The sequence below is a fragment of the Notamacropus eugenii genome, chromosome 2 (genome assembly GCF_028372415.1).
Source record: "Notamacropus eugenii isolate mMacEug1 chromosome 2, mMacEug1.pri_v2, whole genome shotgun sequence".
Classification (NCBI taxonomy): domain Eukaryota; kingdom Metazoa; phylum Chordata; class Mammalia; order Diprotodontia; family Macropodidae; genus Notamacropus; species Notamacropus eugenii.
The window spans coordinates 461,432,869-461,459,839 of record NC_092873.1 but is presented as its reverse complement, the minus strand read 5'-3'; the positions used below and the strand labels follow the sequence as shown (position 1 = coordinate 461,459,839).

Here is a 26,971-nt window from a genome sequence, read left to right as displayed (position 1 = left end):
AATGCACCTTTTCCTTTAAGACCGAAGTCTATTTTCTTCATGAAGCTTTTCTTAATCCCACTTGCTAGTGTCCTCCTCTCCGAGCTACCTTGTCTTTAATTTCTTTGTATTTATTCATTTTACGTTTATATTATGTCCTCGTCATCACCCCCATTAGAATATAAGCTCTTCACATATTGGGATTTTTTCATTCTTAAAGTAGTAGAACTGTCGATGGCTATTTTATTTATTTGCCAACTGCTAACCAGACTTATAATCAAATCCTAAACAATCTCTAGCAACTCAGTTTAAAAACAACACATTTTTTCCTGAATTTTGAGCACTGTTCAAATATGTGGAGGGGTACAACTTAATTGAATCTTACCTAGAATATTACAAATGATTCAGTGCTGTAATGCTATTGCACCATAAGAATATGAATTCAGAGAAGCATGGGAAGATTTTTCCATTATTCTTTTGTTGCAAAGTACAGCTTGCTGAGTAGGGGATATATTTCAAAATGGTGATGTAAAACATGTTTGTTTGTTTTTTTTAATTAAAGGCAACCCTCTTCCTTCCACCAAAACAAAAACTCATCTAAGATAAATGATTCAGCACACATACCTAATTTGAAAGAAATTACTCTTAGTGCTCAAGCAGCTGAGAATCAGATGTTACTGGGTAGAAAAAGACAGAATTGCAAGAGAAAAGAAGAAGGGAGCAAAGAGAATGACCACATTGGGATAAAAAAAATAAAGGGATATATGGCAAGGAAAGCAGAAAAAGAACAAAGACAGGAGGCAAAAGGAAGACGAAGGCTGGAAAACGTGCAACAGCTCCTGAAACTAGTCTTGTTGCAGAATCCCATAGATACTAAGATGACTGGAGTGATGGCTGTGTGAATATTGCTTTACTCCCTTATGCCCAGGTATATATCTCAGGGTTCATGGTAGATTATATTCAAAATCTGTGTCCTGTGTCCTCTAGACTGCATGATCTAAGTCTGGGGTGAACTTTGAACTTCAGCAGACCCTTTGAAAACTAGATATATCTGCCCATTCAATTCTAATAGCTCCAAGGTCTCAAGTCCCATTTCCTCCACAAAGCTTCTCCCAAGTATCTCAATCCCCTTCTCATTTGACAACTGTGCTTGTCTACTGCAAAGTTTGGCTCTGCATATTTCTATGCTCAAGTACCTCCCCAACCATATCATATTCTTAGCCATTCAACATTCACATAAAACTCTTATTATTACAGGGAACTTCACATAGTTGAGCTCTTCCAACTGCAAGGCAGGTAAGACATGTATCATGCCTATCTAACAGATGAGGAAACTAAGGATCAGAAAAAATAAATGATAAGGCTGCACAACTGAGTCTGAACTCAAACCCAGGGATTGACTCCAAGTTCAATAGTGCTCCCGCTACTTTATCATGTGCAATAGGAAGCTTGACTTCTGGAAAAAGAAACAATCTTCTGTATCTCCACAGTACTCAGTATTTCAGACAGTAAATACTTCTAAAAAGGTTAGTTTTTGGTCAGCAGACTTCCATGATCAAATCTACTTGCAAGAATTGACTGTTCATTGCTTATTTGGTACCCAGTGAAATGTCCAAAGACTGGAGGATTAATCTTAGAGATCCATATTCTGTAGTAGTCACAAATCAGTTATCTCAAGATTCTCTAACTTGTATATTTACTGCTCATTAGGTCTAGTTCTACCTTCTGGAGAAAAAGAATTTCAAAATATGACACTTGGGTATTTGAAGACAGATGTGCCACTTGTTTTCTCCCAAAAAACTTTCATTCCTCATTATGACATCCTTTGGCATCCCTTCACCATCCTGATTATGCTCCTGTGGATGAGTTCTACTTGTTAACACTTCTCTTTCTGGTTTATTTTTAATTTCTAAATGTCAATGCAAACTAATTTTTGGAAGCACTTGACTCAATAAAAACACCTACAAATTCTAAGTATTAGGGATAGCTTTTTGCATGGAAATTGTCTTCTTGTTATATTCCTTTAACTATCCAAATACCCTATTTGTAGTTTTATTCTTAATTTTTATGTCTAGAGAATCTTACATGACAGGCTAGGCCAGGAATAAGCTTTCTAATAGACCCAGTAAATGATGCTGACATAACTTTTCCAGATGGATGGTCTCATAAAGTCTTTCTTCTCTATTACTTTTACCTTCACAACTATATAAAAAACGAGACATCTAGAAAAAGAAAATATTCAACAATGACAATTTATTTTCAGAACTTCATCATTTTTACAAAAAAAAAAAAAAAGCAGGTATCAAAAACAGCAAAGAGTTTTCTGAAATTCTGCACCAGTTTTCACAGAAGTAACCGATATGTGAACTGGTGTTGGACTAAGCGTTGGACACAGGCTGTTTCCCTCCTGGTCATATGCATTCAGGTGGTCCCAGGTGGTTTACTCTAGAGTTCCTGAAGAATAGCTTTTTAAAAGCACCTGTCATTTTTGAGAGAATTGATTTGGTTTATCCAACAAAGTAAACACTTTTTGCTGTGTGGCTGTTTCTCTTAAAAACTAAACACTGTAATAATACACGGAATGTGTATGTGTTTGGATCAGAACCAAATCTTTTAAGATCCCCACTACCTGAAGAACACTGATCAGAGAGACAACTACAGGGCACATACCAGTTGTACATTTCATACTGTCAAAGGCAGCTACTATGCTTTTTGGAAGAAACAGCATTTTATTTAGGTGCTGCCCAGGATGTGAATCATATCATGATTCCCATTTTCCTTTTCCATTAGGATCACAATTCCCTTAAATAGGGCCATCCCACTGGGGGAAAAGCTTTATGCTTATGCTAGTCAGGCAGTAATTGTGCAGATATTTTTGAATATATTATGAACCCTTGTTCTGGATCCTGAATAGTCAAAGAAACTGAGAAGATATAAATAGTAGATGCTTAGAGAAAGAACATACAACTCACTACATAGATAATCTGGATGCAAAGAGAACCAAAGCTGCAAGGTGTGTGTGTATTTTCTTTAAAAAAAAAATCTGCTTCAGTAATACATTCTTCTTGACCAGAAGTTGGTCCAGTTCTGCAATGTTAATAGCTGCCAGTCTTTCAAACACCTCTTTTAATTAAGGTATATTGCCTGATTGGCAATGTATTAAGACAATGCCCTCAGGGGTTTGATCAAATACCACTATATCAATTTGAAAGATCCAGCCAACAGGGATTAAAATTGCACAAGCATATCTGAATGCAAATCACTCTATACACAGGTGTGTAGGGGTTGTGTGTGTGTGTGTGTGTGTGTGTGTGTGTGTGTCACTGAAACAATTTTGAGAGCATCAAATATGCCTGTTAAAACAAAACTGCACCTCTACATTACCCCAATTTTTAACTAAAGAAAAACTGATATGCATTTTTTTTCCTTCACAGATATGAAAAAAGAAGCAAGAAGGCAAAGCTGAGAGACGCAGACGCTTCCCACAGGGCAGCAGCGGCATCTGGCTGTTTTGGTCTTTGTACCAGCAACTCCCATAGCCGTGGCAGGTGCTCACTGTCTGCTGGACTAAACTGTTTTCCTGGCAGTCAAGACTCGAACAATGGACCCTACCCCTCCAGCAGCAAGTGCCTATAAACAAAATAAAGCACAAATGTTGACACAAAATCATTTACCAGATATCTTTACATTACGTAAAACGTTGGAGGTTAATTTGTATTGGCAACACAAAACTGGGTGAAGATGTTGATTTTTACAGTTATCATATAGTCTGTGTTGAAAAGAAGCACCAAAACGAAACCTTCCAATTTAAATCCTTGAACATATGGAAAAATAAAACATAAATGGGGCTAGCAGCAGATATATTCAAATTCTCAAAATTCATCTAAACTTCAATCTAATATGCTTATTTCAAAATTAATGAGTCAGTGATTCAAGCTAAAATCTACCCACCCCAATATCTATTCAGATTGGGGTAATATTTTTTTAGTTAAAGATTCTTCTTAAACTGAAAAGGTATTATTTAATAACGAATCTGATATTCTAAAAGATTTAAACCATGACCATATCCTTACTTTTCTGAGAAAATAGGGACCAAAATCATCCAAAGTGACTGGATTTTTCAATCATTATCTTCAACCTGAATAGAAGTTTTTTTTTGTGTATGTTTTAACATACAGGAGGACATAACTTAGCAGTTTTAAATTTTAATAATTTTGTAAACATACTTGATAGAAGCAAATTATAAATGGTACATGTCTGGGTAAAAACTAAACTGACTGTGGCAATTCAAAGCCAAAATTTTGATTACAACTTGTAAAATATTTTTTAAGTTTCTTGGCTGCAACTAGAAAATATTTTCAACAAGTAGAATCTCACTCTACTGCTTTAAAAATTTTCAGTGGTTCTCTTCTACTTACATGAAATATGGCAGTTACACTTAAAGCATAGATTTGAACTGCATTTTTAAAATATTGAAAATAGCACAAGAGCTTAATTTAATCTACTTCTGTTATTAAGAAAATGAAAGCATACCAGACTCTATAGTAAAAGGTCAAGCCATGCCTTGTACTATAACAGCTAGCTCCTGGTTGGTTTAAATAATGAATCCTTTGAAGTGGTTGCAAATACTCCAATTCACACTATCTGAAATGATGGTTACGTGAAATATAGTAACTGGCTCCAAAACAGTTAAATATGTAGTGCAAATATGAAAAACACTAGCTGTGAAATAAGAATACCTCCATAAAACACACATACAAAAATCAGTTCTGTTACTTTATAGTCAGCAAGGCTGTCAAGGACATATATAATTAATATTATTTATACACATAATAAAACTGAAGTTATAGACTTGTTACACTTCAATGTATGTTATTTACTTAGGAATCTTAGGAAGATTCTGAGGATTACCTGGCAGGATAAGGTACCAGACACCGAAGTCCTTGCTTGAGCTGAACTTCCAATTATTCAAACTATGCTTCAGAGAGCGCAACTCTGATGGGCTGGCCACGATGTTTGAATGCAAAATGTAACTTGACAAAAAGACTATTTTATGGAGAACTTGCATGGGGCAGGTGATCACATGGTGGCCAGAAGAAACGATATAAAGACACTCTCAAGGTCTCTCTTAAGGACTTTGGAGTTGACTGTGCAACGTGGCAGACACTGGCACAAGACCACTCAGCATGGCATGCCCACATAAGAAAAGGTGCAGGATGCGCAAATTTGGGATATCCACCCCAAATATTCACACAGACTATCTGTGCCCAACCTGGGGTAGAGCATTCCGAGCTCATATTGGTCTGATCAGCCACAGTCAGACACGCTGAAATTTCACTTTATCATGGTGATGTCATTTTGGTCCTCTTCGAAGACAAAGGACAACAACCAACCATTTACTAAGAGTGTTGTTTACATGTCTATAATCTGCAGAAATAATCTGCTTAACAATAAGGTTCTTGTTACAAAGGAAAAATCTGACTTATAGTAGTGACAGATACTTCCTATGTACTTCTATCATTCTTCACAACTTCCCTATTAATACTGAGGACACCACTATTCTTATCACCTACGCTCAAAACTTAGGTGTCATCCTTAACTCCTCACTATCTCCCAACCACTCCCAATCTATTGCCAGGTTCTGTCCATTTCACCTTCTTAACAACTCTCAAATACACTTCCTTCTTTCCTTGGACACTGCTACCACCCTGGTGTAGGACCTCATCTTCTTATGCCTGAACTACCATAACATCCTATCAGTTGGTCAGCCTACCACAAGTTTCTCCCCACTCAAGTTCACCCTCCACTCAGCTACCAAAGTAACTTTCCAAAAACAGACTGACCATGACACCCTACTCGATAAACTCCAGTGGCTCCCTACCACCTCTAGGATCAAATAGGAAATCCTCTGGTGTTCAAAGCTCTTCATAACATTGCCCCCTCTATCTTTTCCAGTCTTCTTATACCTTATACTCTTTGATCCAATCACACTAGCCACCTGGCCATTCCTTAAACAAGAAACTCTTATCTCTTGGCTCCAGGCATTCTCTCTAGTTATTTCCCATGCCTGGAATGTGATCTCTTATCTCCACCTACTGGATTCTTTCGAGTCCTAGAAAGAAGTCTCCTCTTCTGCAGAAAGCCTTTTCTGAGGCTCCTAACGCTAGTGCCTTCTCTCCTCTTTATCCTGTTTATACATAGTTGTTCACCAACTTGTTTGTCATCCCCATTAGACTGCGAGCTCCTTTAGGGCAGGGGCTATCTTTGCCTTTTTGTATCCCCAGTGCTTAGCACACTGTCTGGCAAATGGTTGATGCTTAATTAATGTTTACTGACTGCCTGTCATATATTACTATATATTATACTCTAGAAGTATTACCATACATTCCAAAAGTACCACAACAAAAGCCCTATTCAAATGCCACATCAGGTTGAGATGATCCTGGGTTCTCAAAATCTGTGCCAACAGAATATAAGCTCTGGCACATCCTACCAAGACAAAGGTTTTGTATGTGCTTCCACTGAAGCACTGCAAATCTAGTTTCTAAGGACCAGCCAAGTTAAATCTGGAAAGACTCATCGAGATTGTCTGCAGAACAAAGAAAATTTGAACCAATGCAATGCTTAAGGACAACCGCCTAGGTTTAGTGGAGCTGCGTGCAGCATTAAGGTAGGAGGGCTGTTCACACTGATGTTGCAGATCCTTGAAGCCCTGGAGCTTAAGCATTACTATATAGTGAAGTAAAAAAAAAAGTCAAATAGACTAGGGGATAATCTAGGACAGTGAACATCAAAGTCTAAACCTTATTTTCAAATAATTACCTGTAAAAATAACCAGAAAAAAATTAAGATATACCACTAGAAGCAAATAATGTCCTATTTCAGGAGGGCTATGTTTTTGTACTTGTTTACTTACAAGACAACCACCAACCTCACAAAAATGTCATAAACTGACCTTTTCATGCCACTGCAATAGGACAGCGCTGCTGTTATCTGAGGGGCTTTCAAAGCCTTTATAAATGTACTTCATTAGAAGATCCACACCATTCTTGTCCAGAGACTGCACTGCCTTTTCAATATCATTAGCTTTAAAAGAGATGAGCACCTTCAGGACGATGCTGCCTGCTCGGTCCTGCAAGAAAATGCATAAGTACATATATCATGACGAGGAGCTGAATCAGATGCATATACTACTCTCAACATTAGCTAAAAGATGCTGAAAAGACTAACTCTGGATTGGAATTCATAAATAACTCCCCATAGCAGCTAGAAAGGGTCTCAGATAGTCAATCAGACAGGAGTGATCCAAGGGTTATAGTTGGAAAAGGACCTTACCAGTAAGTAAATGGAGGTCCAGAGAGCTTACATCACACATGCAATAAGAACCAGAGTAGAGATCTGAATTCAGGTCCCAACGTATTACGCTTTTCCCAGGATCCTTTCACTGGAGGGGACAGGGAGAGCAAGTTCCATGTATATGCATAGCTGCAGTTAGGAAGAGGGCATCTCCAAGCCATGAGAATGTGTGTGTGTATCCATATGCACATGCATGTGCTACGTACTTTTACAGCATTAACAGACAGATCGCTGGGTTCCCAAAGACTGATTTCAGAAAGAGGTCAATGAAGGAATTCTGGATTATGCTAGTTTAGCTTAAGATAGTATTTTGCTGGTATATGGAATATTGGTTCCTGACCCCAGAATTAAAGCTTCGTGATGTACAGGACAAGATTCCTTTATCTCCTAATTCTCTAGCTTGCCTGTCCTGCTGCAGCCAAAGATATGATGTTCTGAATTGTGTCTGTAGTTTCCTTGGCTTTTCTGTGGCTGTAAGAAAAGGGTAGCCTTAAATTATCACTTAAGATTAAGTCTAAAATTTTACTGGTTGTTGAAACATGAGAAAAAGATCATTTATTCTCTAGTTCCCATCCAGTCTCAGTAAATTCTGATCCTTAATATATATCACACTGCTTATTCAGTCATTTTCACCCATGACTACAACTTTATCATGATAATTTTATAAAGTACACAGAAAAGTAGGAAAAATAATCACAAAGGCATCACTTATACAACCAAAAAGTGTATGTCATACAAGTTGTTAGAAGAGAAGGTGAATTCTATAACCTTGATATGATTAAGATGTTGAAATTGCCATATCTGAACATCTAAAACTAGCATATATATTGACTACAAAGGTGAGAGCAAGATAATTATTACTATACCATCTTTCTAAATAAACCTGGAGAAGTCTTGAGAAAAAGGCAACAAGAAAGTTAAAAAAGATTGAGCCCTGACGCAGCTCCTACTGAGAATTAAAACATCAGTTTATGTTCGCAATGTAATTTAGACATTTTTTACATTAGAAATGGCTGCAACTTTTAAATACAGCCTAAAAGTTAAGAAATTTTTCTATCTGGATGCATTAAATCAGAGATCTAAAGACAGAAGAACTTCAGCAGCCATCTAGTCTAAGAAACCAAGGGCAAAGTGCATTAAGTGACTTGCTAAATGAGACACAGATAATAGGTGTCAGAAGTGAGATTTGAATCTATGTAGTGCTTTGACTTCAATTTTAATCTTGCAAAACTTGTCCTGGATGGTTAGGTAAGAAAACAATCTGGTTAAAAGAGAGGAAGTTATAGACCAAGATCTAGAACTTTTTAAAAGACAGTCTTGATTGCACCAAGGACTAACCTTCGTTTTAGAAGGTGTGGTTCTTTCTTCCAGTAGAGATAAGATTAGTGTGGCAAAATGTATACATACCTATTTGTCTTCAATGATTTCTTTTACAAAGGTTGTCCAAAGAGCAGAGCTGTTTTCTCACTTCCGCATATTCCCAGGAACTTAGGTTAATATTCAGACCAACCAAAGAAAACAAGTCCTTTCAAAATTCTCATCCTCCCTTTAGAACTTCTTAAATTTGAATATTACAAAATATCTTCACCATTTAATGTTACCTATAGGCAAGTAATTTACAAACTCTGCAGCTACAGGATTTGGAGATCCATTCAACCACTGCAATGTAAGAACCTCCCACAGGCAGGCTGAAAACAAGCTACCGAGATACCATTTCAGAGAAGTCCACTCTCCTCCCCAACCCTAAGTTTAGAAATCAAGAAAATTTGTTTCTGCTACAAAATTTTAGATTACTTTCACATTTAAGATATTATATACCATGACTGCCATAAAATAGAATCTTAGAATCAATCTGACCTTTTCCAGTATTTATTTAGGGAGTCTTAACAGGTGATGATAGTGGATTCAATGCTGTAACATACAATTTCACTGGTGACAAAAATATTTACACTCTATTAGGAGTTAGTGAAGGAATATAATAAGCTTATTTTTGACAAACCACCTAAATCCCACCTATCCATCAATGCCTAGTTCACATCTCACCTCCAGACTGGACTCTAGGTTGAACTAAAGAGAAATCATCATGACAGCTGCCAAATATATAGGCACAGACCACAGAACTAGAGTTGGAACAGACCTTGGAGGTTACTGAATCCAAATTCCTTATCTTACAGATGTGAATACTCAGAAAAGTTAAGTAACTTGCGGAATTCAAATTCAGGTCCTGTGATTCCAAGTTCATTCCTGTGTCTACAATACGATACTGTCTCCATATTATGTCATATCAGAAGATTTCTGTAGTAATATTAACTTTACGGGGAACATATGGGCAAACTGAAGTTTAGAGGCCTGCCCATGGTCACACAACTAGTAAAGCATCAAAGGGAAGAAATGAACTACAGCAATTGCCTCAAGCTCCAAAATGAGTTTTCTTTCCCCTACACCACCCACATTATAGCCTAAAGTGATCTGTCTCTGTCTGAACAAGAGCACTTGTTATCTGTATTACCAAAGTGCCCAACTCACTGTGACCCCACTTGGGGTTTTCTTGGCAAAGATACTGGAGTGGTTTGCCATTTCCTTCTCCAGCTCATTTTACACATGAGGAAACTGAGGCAAACAGGGTTAAGAGACTTGCCCAGGGTCACACAGCTAGAAAGGGTCAAATGTCTGAGGCCAAATTTGAACTCAAGACCTCCTGACTCCAAGACTCTATCCACTGGGCTATCTAGCTGACCCACGTGTGTATTCTCTTAAGGAGTTTACATGACAGTTGAAGAAATAAAAGCAGGGACTGTCCCACTATTTTGAATTTCCTATTCACCTAGGCCTCCATAAATATCATCAATAGAAGCAGAGATCATCTATGTTGTTGATGACTCACCTTAACTGCCTGACTCTTCGTGTTGATTGGAGGGTTTTTCAGAGCTGCCTGTAATGCAGCTGTCATGTTCCCTGTAATAGAAGTTAAGGATAACAAGAAAACCAAGCACTTGACTACATGAAAACTATTCATCAAATATTGTCCCTTTATATATTCCTTTATTACCCTTGTATTATTTTTATTTGAATTGTACCTTTGTAGCTTATGGATAACCTGTGCTACTATGATGGATGCATATTAGAAAATTCAATGTGACAGCTTCCAGGAGGCAAATTTACAATGAAATAATACTTTCTATATTATAAATACATGTAAAGATAAAAAAAAAACACTAGGTGTCACTACCATTTGATCCTACTTTATTCATTCACATATGTTCCCCAAATCCTTAATATAAGCTTGATAGGTTTTGATTTTCAAATTAACACCAGCATGCAAAGAATCACCTGAAGATGTAACACAGCAAGGATTACAGAAACCCCAATGTTACAACAGAACTACTGTAATGTAGAACTATTGTTAACCCCAAATGGTGTAGTCCTAACAGGAAAACCTTTTTCTGTCATCTACCAAAATAGGAAGTTCTAATGGAAAAGAATGCTGTCTTGTTCCCAAAACCTTACACTGAGTTAAAGAGGGTACTAAATACACTGCTAATTTGAATATCACCTCTGAATATCTAATAAGGCCACCTTCTTTAAAGAAGCACCAGAAAACCAACCTAACAAGAGGCAAAACTATAAATAATTTCCTACTTTGTTCTTTCATTAAAAGTTTCATTTAATGGTTTAATTTAGAAAATGTTTCTTTTCTTCTTTTTCTTGGACTTGTCAAAAGGTTAATCACCAAATTCAGACCACAGCAACAAGACTGAAACTCTCCTTCTTGAAAGCACCACCGACTGAGCAATCATGAGGAACTGAAAGCCAATCAGACTGTCAGAATGTAGAGTTGTTCCCCTAAAAGGAAAACCACACAGCGTTCATTTGTTTCCTCCATTTCTAGAACCATATAGACGGTTCCAAGACTGTATATCTTTCCCTAGGTCTAGTAAAATAAAGAAGACTTATCTTTACGCTTTTTAGTAAGTGCAGTTTTATCTACTGATCTACTAATATTTTGAATGAAATGCACATCCTAATCAAAATATAGTCAAATCACTTAAAAATAATTTAGAGATATGTCAAATCAGACATTAAAAATCATAGGTTTAGGTCACTAGGGGTCCTTAAAGAGAGTTCAAGTTCAACCCTTTCATTTTACAGTGGAGGAAACTGAGCTCCAAAGGGGAACTGACTTGGCCAAGACCACATAGCTCAGAACTGGAATTAGAACCTGGGTCTTCCTACTCCAGCAGGCTTTCTCCTACCCCGGCTGTCTTCAAATGATAATTTGTTAACAGAAGACAATTTATGGTAAGTAACAAAGGATGGTGCCTCTTACAACCTATTGGCTTAGAGGAATCAATGACTGAATTAAAAAACAAAAAACCCAAAACAAATGAATCCCTTCTCCTCTTATTATTTTCAAGGCTACTTCCTTTCTGTAGTTTAGGTTCATACAGAGTAGGGGATGATTATTAAATATTTCACAGAAAGGTAACGGAGCAGAACCACAGCTCATACAGGCATTTCTACGTACAAGCAGAGAAATTCTGAAAAATGATGATTATAAACATTTAGAGCTGTGTTTAAGAATGCCTTAAGACATCAACGGTACCACCAAGTATATTTACTTTTTACATATTTCTCCCTGTAACAAAAGCTGGCAAAAAAATCATCTGATTAAAAAAAAATTTCAAGAACCATTATTACAGTGTAAAACAAAGGGATTTTTAAAAACCAGATTTGGTCGCTGCAACACCTACATCCTCCCATAGATGTTACAAAATGTATTCAAACCCACTTATGAATATTCAGATATGCAAAAGCTGGGGAACGGTGGCCTCATTTAAACTAAAAATGGGAACAATCTGAAAATCCCTCAAATGTTGTGCGCTATTCCTCCCAGTTACCATCTTCCTCTCTCAGGGCTAATTCTGGCCAGGTAGAATTCCACCAGAGAGGGCCGGGAGGTTTTCTGGACAGCTTCTGTGCCTTTTGAGGCCACCCTAGGCTAAGGAGGGAATCCGTGCCGGACCAAACCTTCAGGACGAGGGATAATAAGGAGATCTTGGGAAGATAAACGGGGATAAAGACTTTCTGCCGCCCCCACCCCCCCCGGAAAAATATTTTAAATTATGAAAGGAAAAAGCAGCCTTCTAATGAACTGATCCCCCTCCCCTTCAAAAGCTCGCTCTACACAGGGGACAGCACCCAGTCTTCTCCCCGGCCCACGGACCGGTCAATGGAGCGCTGGCGTGGAAGGGGGAAGGGCGCCCCGGGTCGTGGGCAGGGGGGTCCCCCGCGGCCAGGCCGGTGACAGGTCTGGCCCACGCACGCGCGGGGAGGCGGCCCGGAGCCCCGCGGGTGGGCGGAAGGATATTGTCGCAGGCACGAGTCCACCTCGCCCTCGTCGGGCCCGGCCTGGCCCTCGCCTCCGTCCTCCTCGTCCACGAACTTGTTCTCGTCATACTCATCCACATCCACCTTTCGGAACCGGGCCGACGACACCGTGTGCTTCGACATCCCCACGCCGGACCGGGTGGCAATTAGCCCCTGTGCTGGTCGTCGCCGCCGCTGTCCCCGGAGCCCCCAGCTCCGGCTCCGGCGTCTTCGGCTCGCTCTGCGGCTTCACTTCCCTCTTCCGCTCTGGGGCGTCGCCCGCTGCTGCGCCGGCCGCTACTGCGCCTGCGTCTCGGGGAGGGGAGGACTCCGGCGCTTGGGCCTACCCCTCCTCCACCAAGGCAGCGCCAGCCCGCGGAGGAAGCGCGCTTCTCTTTGTACGCAAGCGCAAACTCCCCTCCCCCCCCAGTGACTCCTCCCACGCAGAAAGGGGGCGGGGTTGAGAGAAAGGGGTGGGCGGAAAGAAAAAGAGGAAGGGCAGAAAGCAAAACCGCTGGAGGAGGCAGAGGTAAGAGACGATTGGTCGTCCGCGCGGGCCACGTGATCCCCAGGGGGTTACCATAGAAACAGACTCTGTGGACCGGTCCTTACACTGGTCCGCTCGGGGTCCTCGGGGCCCGGGGTGGGGGCGGGGCCGGACTGGAGCGGCCGCCGCCGCGGCGCTGTAACTAGGGTCCCGTCGCGCTGGGGGGCTGTGGGCTCGTGCCGCGGGAGGGAGGTCACTGCAGGGGCGCACGTCTGTGAAGCGGAGCCCCCCCAGGCCGGCCAGGACCCCGGGGAATGTCCGGGAGGGAGGAGGCCCGCGGGCCCAAGACTCAAAGCCTGACTGGGGAATTCGGGCTGGAGGTGGGAAGATGGCTAGATGGGGGGGGGGGGGGGGGGTGACCTCCCTGCGATGAACCTGTTGCAAACAGGGTGTGTATGGGGGGGGTCAGTCCGTCGGTCCGTTCCCAAGCAGCCGTTAAGCGCCCGCTGGGTGCTAGGCTGAACCCAGACCCTGCTCTCCAGGGGGCCTGACTGGGCACAAGCCAGATGAATACGGGACAAAGCGAGGCGTCCTCCCAGAAGGAGGGCACCACCCGACAGGGCCAAGAACGGTGTCTTGGGAGAGTCCGCTTTTAGGTGATGCTTGGAGGAAGCAAGAGACGCTGGCAGGGAGACATGGGAAGAGTGTACCTGGCGTGGGACACAGCCTGGGGAAAGGCCCCCAGTCTGGAGAAGGGATGTCCAGCGTGGGAGACAGCCGGGAGGCTGATGTCACTGTATGGGAGAGTAGATGAAGACACGCAAGGTTGAAGAAGACTGGAAAGGTGGGGGGTGGGGTGGGCAGGTCATGAGCATGTTTGATTAATGATCCTGGGAGTAATTAGGAGTCACTGCAGTGTGTTGAGTGGAGGTGGTGGGGAGATGGTGAGGTCTCAACTTTAGGGAAATCCGGACCACTGAGTGGGAGATGGACAGGAATGGGGTACCACTGAGACAGACCCACAAGCAGGCTACAATACAGGCAGGGGGAGAAAAAGGCCTAACTTAGGGTGGTAGCAGCGTCTGAGGGGAGGAAGAGACATATAGGAGACGTTACAAAGGGGTGAGGGTGGTCAGCCTAGGCGCAGTCTTAGGGTTCTAAAGATCTGGGGCAAGAGTACAGATGAAGGCAAGAGGGAACCAGACTTGTGGTTCTGAGTCAGTTAAGATTTGTTTCAGTTTGGGTTACAGGCCAGTCTTGGTTTACATCCTATTTACCGATCCCATTTGGCTAGATTTTTTTTATCCCATTACATATCCACATTTCTTTTCTAATGGTAGAGACCTTATTGCATCAGTAATAGGCAAGAAGGGAGTGACCAGAGTATTACAATAAAGGTACAAACTGATTTCAATTCAAACATTTCTAAATAGACTAATAAAATGCTTACCTCAAATGATTTTCTACCCATCTTTTAGTATTCATTCTAACGCTTCCTTCATAACGCTTACCACAGTTGCTTTAATCTAGCCCTTTTTCCAAGTTTCTGTAGCACTTAGTATCACTTATTTGACCCTTAATCATACATGGCCTTGCTTTATATAAATCTTACATCCCTAACTGGATTTTAAGTTCCCTGAGTTCAGAGATTATGCCATATATTTTCTTTTTAGAATCTTTGCTGTATGAATGTGATATGTGTATAATAGACGTTCAATAAATACTTGTTGAATGGCAGAGAGAATTTCTTGAATCAAAGGTCCCCAAATGGTCATGTTGGGGAAGCAAGGAAAGCATATGGACATGATCTCAAATCTAGTGCTTTTATAGTATAGTTAGAGAAGAAAAGAATTGAGGAACATACCTTCATTTACTTTGGGGAAAAGGCAACCAGACTTTTTTCTTCACCACTATTAAAGCCTAAGCTCCTACTATGTTGCCTCTTCATGTGTGGAGGAAACTCTTTGTTCTTAAAAACAATGCCAATGGAATTCAAGTTTTTGCAGGGCTGATAAGGCTTGAAAATTGCATATGAGCATATTATGTTTTATATGTTTGTCATCTGTGAGCCTAGATAAGTTTGGAGAGGCTCATCATTCAGTTGACCATGGAATGATGAACGTTTTGGCTATAGTGAACTTGGGCTTTCTGCTGAGTTCAAGACATAAAGATTTAATAGTCTGTATTGATAGAGGGGATATTCATATACCAGTAAAATCATAGCTTTGAAGTATTAGCATTAATGACAATTACAAAATTCCTTTTTCATTTGGAAGATACAGTCACTGTATATCAGCAGATACCTTACTATAAACTCCCATAGGTTTGGTCTTGAAATTTAGAAGATATAACCACTGTTTGTTTATCAGGAAATTCTTTACTAGAAACTATTTAATCTCCAAGTAGCTTGAAGTTTGGGGTAAAAAAATGCTACCTTTTTTTTTTTTTTTATCTGAACCAATTGTTATGGAGAACTCGTGTTGTGAAAATTTCTTTTACCAATATATTTCAGCAGCTCTTCAGGAACTTGAAATTGCCTGGGGATCTGAGAGGTTAAGTGCAATTGTCATGGGATTTTTGTAAGTATCAGAGATAGGACTTAAACCAAAATTTTCCTGATTCCAAGGCTAATCTATCAATCTGCTCTGTTAAGCTGCTTCTACTTTTCTTAACCTACCTATAATAGTTTGCATTAGAACATCACATGTCAAAGTACCTCCTATGGTGTTGAATACCACATGAAATATCTTGACTAACTTAATTATTCAAAATTTCAATTTCATTTTAACTTGCTAACTTTAATAAAACTAAACAGAAACTTCTCATTTAGCCACTAATAATGAGTCTTTTTTTTGTTCTTTAAATAGATATTTTCTTGGAGAACTTTGAAAATTAAAAGTATTGTTAGAAAAAAAAGAAATAAGGATTGAATGTTAGTATATTTAAATATTTACCTTTAATCATTTTCAAGAAAAATAGTACCAATTACATTATAAAAAGAATATTTTGTTCTAAAAATGTATGTAATTTTTATTCCATAAATGAGAAAACTTCTTTGTTGTTATTTTCTACCATGATTTCCTTAATTGATTATACTAACAAATATTAATAAGATATTAAAAATGGTTTACTTAAGTGTACCACTTTTTAATCTCAGTTTTTTCTACGTCAGTGTATAATACTACATTTTATATATTTGACATATCTAAGTTTATAAGATTTTAAATCTAACAAATTTTTACTACATATCAGTATATCAATACATGTGGTAAAACATCTATATATATGTAGTAATAAAACTGTGAGATTAAGGATTGATGCTTAAGTAAGTGAAATGTATAAAATTGTAACAGGAGTATATATATAATGGAGATATAAATTAATTTTTAGTAACCTGGATCCAGAATTGGGTAGAAGGAGGAGAAAGAGTTGGGATATATTTAGAAAACTGAGCATTATTTTTAATAACTCCAGGTTTTTTATGAAACAACATACTTCCTCTTTAATACCAGTATTCTTCCAGTGATGCTATCGGGTTTTGATTCATGGAATACCAACCAGTCTCCAAAGAATTAAAATTGTAGGTCATCTGGTGTCTCAATTGTGTTATCAAGATGATACTGAGCTCCTTTCTCTGTTCTTTTAATATTTTATTTTTTCTAATTACATGTAAAAATAGTTTTAAACCTCTGTATTTTACAATTTTCCAAATTCTCTCCCTAACTCCCTCTACTACCTCCTCTTTGAGAAGGTAAGCTATTTTCATGTGCAGAAGATAACACTGGATTCTTGAAGCTTATACCAACCAGCGTAGCATAATATCTTTCAAGATGGAAAGGCTCCTGGTATGGCCTAGTGATTTCATGTCTCTTGGCTGAGGATTGGCTTAGCTAAATTCAGAGAAGTTTATCATAAAATTGACCTCGAGGTGATGGATTTTTATGTCATGGAAATCTTTGAAGACCATATCCTAAGTTGAAGAGCGGTTGTGATCTACATTGGTGCAGGGAAAATTGATACTGATGAAATTTCATATTTTGGAAATGTAGGAAGATACTGGATATATTAAAAGCCACTAATCTGCATCCCTAATAAGGCATCATCATTCAGGATTTAAGAGCCTTTTTGGAAAGCATTTTGTATTGACCGGCAGTAATTTGTCAAATCAAGTTAATAATTATTTAATAAACACTTACCATATGCCATTAAGGCTTATTATGTGTATTAAGGCTGTCATTTGGTTAATCTTAGAATCAGACTTAGAGAATTACTCATTTTTAAATGTCTTTCCTTCCTTCCTTTTTTTCTCCAAGATCAAATAGCCTTGTGTTCTAAATTATATAACATTTCTGTTCACTTTGAATTGAGAACTCATCATTTTGATCATATATTATATTCTTTCACAAAGTTCAGCAATATTTAGAAGTATTTCTATAATCGTTTCAGCTTTATATATGTATATGATTTAGACATTATGGTAATATTAAATTTACAGAGTTCTGTAGTTGACATAGTAAACTATCCAACCATTCTGTTCTCCATAGCTCTAATTCTTCTATAGGTTTTTTGTTTTAAAAAAGTATAAAATCACTCTCTATATGTCTGTGACTGAGTAGGGTCACTGAGTAGGAATGAAAAATAAAGTTTTATTTTTCAAATTCAATTGAACTGACTGTGTTTTAAGATTAATAGAGTGTATAATGTATTAGATATAACATGTTTACAGTGTAAATTTACCTTTTCAAAAAGCTAACTACGGACAAGGTTGCGATTTGGTATTGCCTTACCTTAAAGGAAGTTGCCATCATGTAGAGATAGCTATCATAGATAATATTACAAAGCATCTCTGGGGTCTGAGGAGAAAAGGCTGTTGCCAGATTTCAGGAGTAGGCAATCAAGAAGGTATCTGTATAGTATAGTAGTTAACTTTAAAGAATGGGTAGAAATTTAATGGGCAAAGCAGGGGTGGGGAGGAAGTCATTTTTGGCATAGGGAACTGTATGAATAAAGGAGAACAGAAGGGATGTTAGGGTAAGCTAGGTAGAAAGTCAGGGAGCAAGCAGTTTAATTTGTCTGGGCATGTGGATGGGAGGGCATGAGAAGAATTAAATAAACTGAAAAGGGAGAGGGCAGCATCATCTTGTGAGGGTCTTGAGTACCAAGAAGGGTTTGAATTTTATTCCTTATAATAGGGTCTTCTGATAAAAGTGTTTGTAGGTCAGAGTTTTGATGAAATTTGAAAGAACGTGCCATTCTTCTCTTTCATTTTCCTCACCCTTTTTATATGCCTACTCTGATAATATTTTTGCTTTCACTTTGCAAAAAAATTTTTCATCATATATATATACACACATACACACACACACATATATAATACTCAAATTGGTAATACACATTAATATTCGTTCAAAGGGCCAGGATCTGAACAAGCCAGGGAAATGAAATATAGTGAACCGAAAGAAAATTTAATAAGTTATCTTTTACTAAGTAAGCTTTCATAGGATGTTTGTTGGTCATAAGTTCTTATTAGGGTTTTGTTTTTTGTTTTTACCTCATCATAGCCAGAGTCTGTTCATATCATGTACTGTGAATGAATAATTTCCTAGTTTTTACTCCCAAAGAGGCCATTTCATTTTGATTGTCTTTGGGACAGTCTACTCAGACCATTCAGTCTGACCACAGAACCCAGTAGATTGTACAGTCTTTCCACTACATTTTAATGCAATTAAGACAATATAAAGATACTGACTTGCCCAGGATGAGCGACCCTATGTGAGGTTTATTATCACATTCTGTTAGCCATCCATCCTCAATCTAATATACATCAGAGAAACAGATTTAGTGCATGGGAAGTGGGATGTAGCACATACCAGTTGAGATATCTCTTTAGATTTCAGTCAGATTCATTATGGGGCCAGAACCTACCTGGGACAGGGAATTATTCCAATTCTAAAACTGGGTTCAATGTTCCAGAGGCTTTCTAGGATTGTGAAAGAGTCACAGAGCAAACCAAATTGTTCAATGATTTTTAAATTGAGTGTGTATATTTGGATATTTATGGGTGCTTAAGTGAGAAAGTATCATAATATCCACATATGCCTTCCTTCTTTTCACATGCATGGATTCTGTATCACCATTGTCATGCTAATAAAGAATAAAACTGTCCAGATTCTTTCTGAATCCCTGAGCCAGTCATTGACATTTATTGAATTCACGTTATGTGCTGAGAATTATGGGCAGGTATTTTTTAAAATGGATTTTAGCTCTTTGAGTTGGGAATATATGTTATAAGTACTTGAAAAGACTTACTGTCATTTAAATGACAGGATACAGGAGATTATAAATCAATATGGCATAAAAAGAATAAGTAAATATAGATGTGAATGAGTTAATCAGGAAGAGGAATGCTGAGCCATATTCTGGAAGAACTAAAAGATATATATTGGTGGTGAAGGGGAGGTAGCAATAGTCTTATATACAGGGGAGATGGCCAAACCAAATCAGAAGTCAGGCATGGCAAGACAGTGATTGGCTAGAATGATTGTATGGCAGGAGTAATAAATAATGAGGTTAGTAAGATACAGGTACCACCTAATATGGGCATCACACTGTGCTCGATTCTAAGGGAATTTTTAAAAAATGCATAATACACAACCCATATCCTCCACAGACTTATAACCACATTGGGAAGGTAAGACATAAATGAAACAGGAAAGTGGAATGGAACCTTGAAAGCCAGCTAGAGATATATAGATTTTATATTTAGGTAATAGTTACTATATTGGTCAAGGCTGAATGCTTCACTCACCTAATTATCTAACCAACAGGTAAATTGCACTGGGGAGGAACCTAGGTAAGAGTCATCATGAGTGGCTGATTGAGCTTAAAAATCTGTTTTCATCAAATCAGTTAGTAAAATGGCTTCTCCCTGGACATAATTATTTTGAATCACTTTAGAGAAAGTGGGTTACTTTAACTCTTATCTGCTGACAATAAATGCTTAATGGAAAATCACTGGTTTGCTGCTACAAATAACACTTAATGTCAGTTACTTCAGGCAGGTTTCCAACTTCACAATAAATCTTTATACTGAAATTAATTTAAGGACTTAATTTAGTCCACTTAGATTTTTTTGGTCGTTTGTTTTTAAATGCTCTATGATGATGTGGGCTAACTGGAAAAACATTCCTTTCCACATGAAACTGTTGGGGAATGACTTATAGTTCCACTTTGATGCTACCACTTGGAGAAGGGTCAGGTTGTTTATTGGAAAAATTTCAAGTGTTGTTAAAAGTAGTGTGACTGCAAGCTGTTGACATAATGAAAAATGTAATGGAGTTGCTTTTTAGTGTGATTGCTTTCTAGGGAGTCCAGATTCAGCTGATACAGGGATGAAAACTACCAAACACATCAACAATCTCATAAGCCATCTAATGCCTATTCACATTATCTTTTTCAAAATGTGGTTTTACTTTTTTTTCTTTTTTTTCTTACCATTTACTTCTTTGCCACTTGAAAATTGTTCTGTCATTTCCACAGTCTCTCCTAGTCTTCCAGTAGGGGCTCTTGTGGGGTCTTTGGTTTCCTGTAACAACATTTGAGGCATGTTTAAGTGCCTTACTATGTTCTTCGGTTTAGTTTGGTTTTGACTTACATTGGGTAGTTGCTGCTCCCTGAAAGGCAGTACCATAAAAATGACAGGCATCCTGTGTTCTGGGGCCATCATCAAGGGTGGTGGTTGGTTGTTCATCACTTGAGAGGACTCCAGAGAAGACACATTGCTTGAAGGCCATCTCTGTAAGTCCAGCTGAGCTTTTGTGTCTGGGTTCATTGTTGTGTGGGGAAGTACATCAGTGAAGTATGGTTTCACTCCTGTGATTGCTTTGATTTCGTAAGCATTATGCCTGTCAGCCAGTGCTCTTGCAGGCCAAAGTGGTTGGTAAAGCATTGTCCCTGAGACATCACTCACAAAATGATAGAGAAGGAAATGCCAAATTCCACCACTTATTGGGTTCAGAGTGACCTGAGGCCATAAACTAGCCAGACTTCGTAAAGCTTCTCGGTTCCAAGCTGAAACAGGAAAGTCAGTATCTGTATGATAAAGCTGAGAGAAATAGATATTGAGGCTGATGCCTGGATACCTCATCAGGAAGTTGTACATTTTGCTAATGCAGCAGTGATTGGCTTCATTACAAGGAGAGTAGTTAGAATAAAGAAGGATATGCTCAATGTTGTCATTGTTCTGTATGAATGCTTCAAGATAACTGCCCATCTCAAATAACATAGATTCTGGGTGTGTATCATACTCACTGCAACTTGAAGCATGACCCTTTTGCACCAGGCTGCCAGAAGAAGTTTTCAGTTCATAAAATATGAGATGTTTGGTTTGAAGACTTGGCCCACAAGGGAATCCAAAGATCTGATAAAATTCAGTGTGGGTAACTCTTGCTTCTTCGCCTGTCTGGATGTGATAAGGGCACTTAGAACAGTCTAGAGTCAAGGCCAACCAATAATAAGGTTTTACTATAGTTCCATGATTGGTTAGGTATTCCTGGTATAATGACTCCATTTCTAGGTTTGTGTTTTATTAATAACCACCACTGATGAGGAGGACAGATTGTATATACAACAGTTCATGACAAACTACAGTTACTAAATTACACCCTCGTCAGAGGAGGTAATATTGTAGTAGGCAGACCTCTGGTTCTGAAGGAGAATAACCATGTCCATGTATTAGAAAAACTCTACATTTGATTTTACATATTCAGATTCCTAGAAGGGGAAAAAGGAAAGATATCGTTTCATAAATATGGATCCTTATGACACTCCAAATGATACTTTCAGCCCCTTTGTTTATGAAAGTCCCAAGAAATAAGTATGTGTTTGGATTTCAGTTTGTAATAACTCAGTTTTATCTAAAGCCTATGGTTTCTAATATATTGTTCAGAGTTTTATATATTTGTATCCCTAGTGGGGAACATAATAATGACTGGCATGTAGTAGGTGTTTAACAAAGCTCCTTAAGGGCAGAAATTATTATTTTTTGTCTTTGTATTCCCAGCGCCTACCACAATATTTGGACCCTAGTAGGTCCTTAATAAATACTTATTGATTGATCAATCGATTGATTATATCCAAGAAATTGGTAGCTTATCTCCTTTGTTGCTTGAAAAATATGATTTCCACATTCTCCACTAGTCTTCTGGCAGGGGTATTTCTGAGGTCTTTGGTTTCCTGTAAAGCAGATGAAGTATGTTTAGGAGCCTCACCATGTCCTTTGATTTGGTCTGGTTTTGATTTACCATTGAGTGGTTAAACACTCAAGTGAGATGGGTGCTCAGAGGAGGGGCTAAGCTAGGCTTTAATAGTTTTAAATAAATGTTCTTTTATCCACCTAAATAAGCTACAGTAATTTCAGTAAAATTGTTTCTTACCTTGAAATAATTGGAGAACTCAATTTGCTCTCCACAATCTGTACACAATCCTGTAGCAGCTAAAAACAAACAATAGCTATAATTACCAACATGTCACCTCTAGGTATGGATCACATTCCACATGAGGGGTTACTTCATATTTTATCTTTTCTTTATTTCTTCAGCAATTTTAGGATCGCTGCTGAGGATATTAGGACTGTAAAAATGCTTGTCCTTCTCAACTGAATTCTGTCTTTATGTTTTACATCTTATGTTAGTTGGAGATTTGTTCTTACAAGTTATAAATACCTTTTTCTGTTGGATTAGTCATTGCTGTGGTAATGTTTGCAAAGTAGCTAATGCTAGGATACGGGAAGTCCCAGAGCCTTCCCAATTTATTTGAATTTCAAACTACCTGTTTAATGCACAAATATGTGTTTACCTCCAAAAGTGAGGTGCCCATGGAATGACCCCAAAGATTGAGTTCTGCAAGGGAACACCAGTTTAACCCTGCCAGCTGAGTCAGATATAAAAATGAAAAAGACATGTATCTTGTCTTCATGAAGCTTAAAACAATCTAGCAGGGAATGTGAAATGTTTGCAAACAGCTAAATGAAAATTGTGGGAGCGAAGTACGAAGTGGAAGTGCTGTATGAAGTCCAAGAAAATGAAACATTATTTCTACTCTGGGATCCTCCCTACAAGAGTCCCTGGGGAAAAGTCTCAGACAGTTCTAGGAGAGGGAATCTGTAACTCTTTTTGCCAGTTCCCTGAGTTTGTCAAAATATAGTCACCCTTGACTGCGCGCTGTTTCCTAAACTTAGTATTCTGTCTTCCATCCTCCAGTATTTATCTAAGCCGTCCCCCAAGCCTTAAATGCATACTTTCTTCAGCCCTACCTTATTTTCCTCAGCTTCTACTTCTGTGAAGTCCTCCTGGTTATTTCCATCTGTTATTACCTTTTTCTTCTTCTTCAAATTACTTTCTCTTATTTATTTATCCATTTATCTATGGACATATATCTTCCCACACCACTAGTAGAATGTAAGTTCCTTATTAAGGACAGGAATAATTGTATGTCTTTTTTTTTCTTCACCAGTGCCTACCATGGTGATTTACACATAGATGCTGGCCAAGCCCCACCAGTACTTAGCAACAGCAAACAACAGAAGACAACCAGTACTGGGTGGGTGGTGGGGAGAATTCCTATTCTGCCCTTGCCTTTTAAGTTGTATGCTCTGAAGGATGCAGTACTTCATTTTAAAAAAGGGTTGGCTGACAAACATTTTGTGACCATTAACATTTCAAAAGGGAACTTGTCTAAAATATTAGCACTGCCTCATCTCAAATTGGTTTAAGGATTTATTGGATTGGATTGATCAGTGTTTCTGGAGGAGGTAATATTTGAACTCAGCCTTGAAGGCTAAGTAAGATTTTAGCCTGTAGTAATGGGATGTGAGTGTGTGGGAGTGTGGAACTTTCTGACTTTAGTATGTATGAAAGACTCATATAGGTGCTATAAGCAGTAGGATCCATTCCAGAAACAAAACAGATGAGCGTAAATTTACCCTTTTTTTTTGTTTGCTTTTAAAATCTTCTTTCTGATGGGTAGCCCCAAACAGCCATCACATATGAGGATTTGATGTCTCTGTTGCGGGAGGCAAAAACAAAAGGACAGGAGAAAACTGAAAGAGAGCAAAGAAACGGAAGATGAGAATTCCTAATATGGATGTGCTGTTTCAGTGCCAGAAGTCTTGGAGAATCTGACAGCTTGTCAGAATATATTTCTTGTGTCATCTTTTGATAATTGTATGCTCTAACTTCATCGGTTTCGTTTTGTTTTGTACCTGAAATGAAATTTGATTTGGGGAAATAAATTAGCAAAGGCTTATTGAGGCAGCTAGGTGGTGCAGGGCATAGAGCTCAGGGGCTGGAGTCAGGAAGACCTGCGTTCAAATCTAGCCTTAGGTTCTAGTTGTGTGACCCTGGGCAAGTCACTTAACCTTTATCTTGACTCAGTTTCCTCATTTGTAAAAGGGATAATAATAATAACACCTACTTTCCAGAGTTGTCTCGGGGAACAAATGAGTTGATAATTGTAAATTACTTAGTGTAGCATCTGGTACATAGCATTATATAAATGTTAGCTGTTATTATTAGCTATTTTTAAATCCCCCTAAAATGAGCTAAATGTTTAAGACCTTTGCTTGCTTTCATCCTCCAAAAGTTTACTAGTAACTTGTCTTTTGTCACACATTGTAGATTATTAGCAAGATGATTTATTTCTTGCTACATGTAACATTATGCACTTTTCTCTCTGAGAAACAATAAATAAAATAGTTTGTATTTATACTAAATCTCCTTACTTTTGGTGGAACACTGTATGGCTGATTGCACATACTCAAGTCTCTGTTGCTATTGTTTGGGTTATAACTTTGTATTGGTGAGCAATAATACCCCATTTTATGATTAGAAGTTCACAGGTTTTAGAGGAGACCTTAGGCATCATCGAGAGATCAGCTCCATGTCTATGTGTAGTCAGCAGGTCACCAGGTATTTATTGATCACTTACTATATGCCAGGCACTGTGGTAAGTACTGGGGATACAAAAAAGGCAAAAACATGTTCCTTGCCTTCGAGGAGATCACATTCTAGTTGGGGAAACTGAAAGGAAGTAACTGTACATGCAAGATATAGGCAGTGTAAATAAAAGGTCATCTTAAAAGGAAAGGGGAGCTAAGCAGGGAAGGGCCCTTGGAGACAGTATGTCATGAAGGAACCTGGGGAAGTAGCTAGGAGTTCAGGGTGAGGAGGGATAAGACTCCAGAAATGGGCGATAGCTGGTGCAAATATGTAGAACCAGGAGAGAGAGTGTCCTGTTTGAAGACTAGTAATTGGGCCTGTGAAGCTGGATCACACAGTATGTGGAGGGAAGTAAAGAAGAAGAACGGTGGAAATGTGGGAAAGGACCAGGTTGTGAAAGCCTTTAAAAGCCATACTGGATTTTGTATTTGGTCCTAGAGGTGGCTGGAAGCTTTATTCATTGAGTTTATTGAGTAGGGGAGTAATGTGGTCAGACTTATGTTTCAGAAAAAGTTACTTTAACAGTGGAGCAAAGGTTGGTTTGGAGTGGAGAGAGACTTAAAGCAGGGAGATCAATTAGGAGTTTATTATAATTGTCTGTGTGAAAGGTGCTGAGGGCCTGCATCAGGGTGGTAAGCTGGGACTTAAGTGAAAGATGTTTTGAAGGTCGAAACTACAAGATTTGATAAATTATTGGAATGAATGTGAGTGAGGATTTGAGGATGACACCTAGGTTCTGGGCTGTGGTGACTGGGAAGATGTTGGTACCCTTGACAGGAAAGTTGGGAAAAATTTTGGGAGAAAGATAACAAGTTATGTTTTAAGCACATTGAATTTGAGATGCCTGCACATCCAATTTGATATGTTCAAGAAACAGGTGGTGATGTGAGGTTAGAATTCAGTGGCATTTTAGGGTTGGATATATGAATCTGAGACTCATCTGTAGTGAGATATTAGTTGAACACGTGATAAATGATGAGCTTACAAATTGAGACAGAACAGAGGGAAAGGAGCAGATGTCTCAGGACAGAGTTTTGGGGGAACAGCCCCTGTTAGGGGACATGGATGAAAAATCAGCAAAGTAGACTTCAGAAGGAGAACCAGGAGTGAGAAATGTCAAGAAAACTAAGGGTGGAAAGAGGATCCAGGAAAAGAGGGTGGTCAACTTCATCAGAGGTTTCAAAAAAGTCACTGGAATGGGGAGGATATGAGGGAGTGGGAGATGGTAACCACTGAAAAACAAGTCCAGGCTGACTATTAATGGTTGGAAAGAAGTACACGGAGGGATACATGCTCTTAGACTTTCAAGGTCCTCCACTGAGCTCTAATGAAACCTGCCTCAGAGTAGGCAAGACCAGGTGTGGGTACAGTGAAGTGGTACTACCAGGCTGAAGAAAATGAAGGGGTGTCTGGTTGGAGAGATGACATCTGGAGTCCTGGAAAAGGCCCTGAGACCACGACAAAGGATTGGGGCTCATGCAGGGCACTAGGCAAGACCCTTAGTTAAAGAACAGTGGGAAGAAGATGGTGGCCTGAAGATGAGTACATTCTGGGACAGACTGTTGGGATAAGAGTGACTAGATCAAGGGCAAGTTTAGGTCACTGGAGAAGGCCCTGGGGCAAAAATTGAGGCTTGGCATTCTTAGGACACTGAGGAACAGTTAAAAGGAAATTGAAGAAAAAAAAAACAAATAGGAAATCTAGAAAGACAGTACAATTGATCTGTATCATAAATCAAGAAAAGATAAGAATAGATGTCTTTCATAATTTTACTACTCATTCTCAT

The 26,971-nt window shown here is 38.8% G+C and overlaps 2 protein-coding genes and 1 long non-coding RNA gene across 15 annotated transcripts in view; 1 reads left to right on the top strand and 2 right to left on the bottom strand.

Moving 5' to 3' along the window:
- Nucleotides 1-2,215: 2,215 nt before the first annotated feature.
- ARPC5 (actin related protein 2/3 complex subunit 5) lies at nucleotides 2,216-12,981 on the bottom strand. The gene is made up of 4 exons (XM_072648425.1): nucleotides 12,704-12,981; nucleotides 10,220-10,292; nucleotides 6,935-7,111; nucleotides 2,216-3,609 (listed from the first exon to the last, which is right to left on the bottom strand). The coding sequence occupies exons 1-4, from the start codon at nucleotides 12,844-12,846 to the stop codon at nucleotides 3,547-3,549; spliced, it is 456 nt and encodes a 151-aa protein (XP_072504526.1). The 5' UTR covers nucleotides 12,847-12,981; the 3' UTR covers nucleotides 2,216-3,546.
- APOBEC4 (apolipoprotein B mRNA editing enzyme catalytic polypeptide like 4) lies at nucleotides 10,562-24,299 on the bottom strand. Of its 13 annotated transcripts, none has more exons than XM_072648423.1 (5): nucleotides 23,502-24,295; nucleotides 22,624-22,682; nucleotides 20,844-22,423; nucleotides 20,684-20,774; nucleotides 10,562-11,178 (listed from the first exon to the last, which is right to left on the bottom strand). In XM_072648423.1, exons 3-5 carry the CDS (start codon nucleotides 21,756-21,758, stop codon nucleotides 11,150-11,152), a joined length of 1,035 nt encoding a protein of 344 aa, XP_072504524.1. In that variant the 5' UTR covers nucleotides 21,759-22,423; nucleotides 22,624-22,682; nucleotides 23,502-24,295; the 3' UTR covers nucleotides 10,562-11,149. The 13 variants fall into 13 exon arrangements, with proteins under 13 accessions (XP_072504524.1, XP_072504521.1, XP_072504516.1 ...); XM_072648415.1 differs by lacking the exon at nucleotides 10,562-11,178 and adding exons at nucleotides 13,225-13,445; nucleotides 13,900-13,983 and having other exon boundaries at nucleotides 20,684-22,423; nucleotides 23,502-24,299; XM_072648419.1 differs by lacking the exon at nucleotides 10,562-11,178 and adding an exon at nucleotides 13,321-13,983 and having other exon boundaries at nucleotides 20,684-21,259; nucleotides 21,500-22,423; nucleotides 23,502-24,299.
- The window catches only part of LOC140529632 (uncharacterized), a 33,869-nt gene continuing 20,040 nt past the window's right edge, over nucleotides 13,143-26,971 (top strand). Inside the window, exons 1-2 of the long non-coding RNA XR_011975623.1 lie at nucleotides 13,143-13,231; nucleotides 15,702-15,768. This is a non-coding gene — a long non-coding RNA (uncharacterized lncRNA). The remainder of the gene's footprint in view (nucleotides 13,232-15,701; nucleotides 15,769-26,971) is intronic.

Excerpts from the sequence above, each read along its gene's own strand:
- ARPC5 (XM_072648425.1), bottom strand. The coding sequence starts at position 12,846 with ATGTCGAAGCACACGGTGTCGTCGGCCCGGTTCCGAAAGGTGGATGTG. Across the intron at positions 10,293-12,703 it reads GTGGACTCGTGCCTGCGACA|AGGGAACATGACAGCTGCAT; the intron begins ATATCCTTCCGC and ends AACTTCTATTAC. Across the intron at positions 7,112-10,219 it reads CGAAGAGTCAGGCAGTTAAG|GACCGAGCAGGCAGCATCGT; the intron begins GTGAGTCATCAA and ends ATTTTCTTGCAG.
- APOBEC4 (XM_072648411.1), bottom strand. The coding sequence starts at position 21,758 with ATGGAGTCATTATACCAGGAATACCTAACCAATCATGGAACTATAGTA. Across the intron at positions 13,984-20,683 it reads AAGTGGCAAAGAAGTAAATG|TGACATCAGCCTCCCGGCTG; the intron begins GTAAGAAAAAAA and ends TCTCCCATACAG.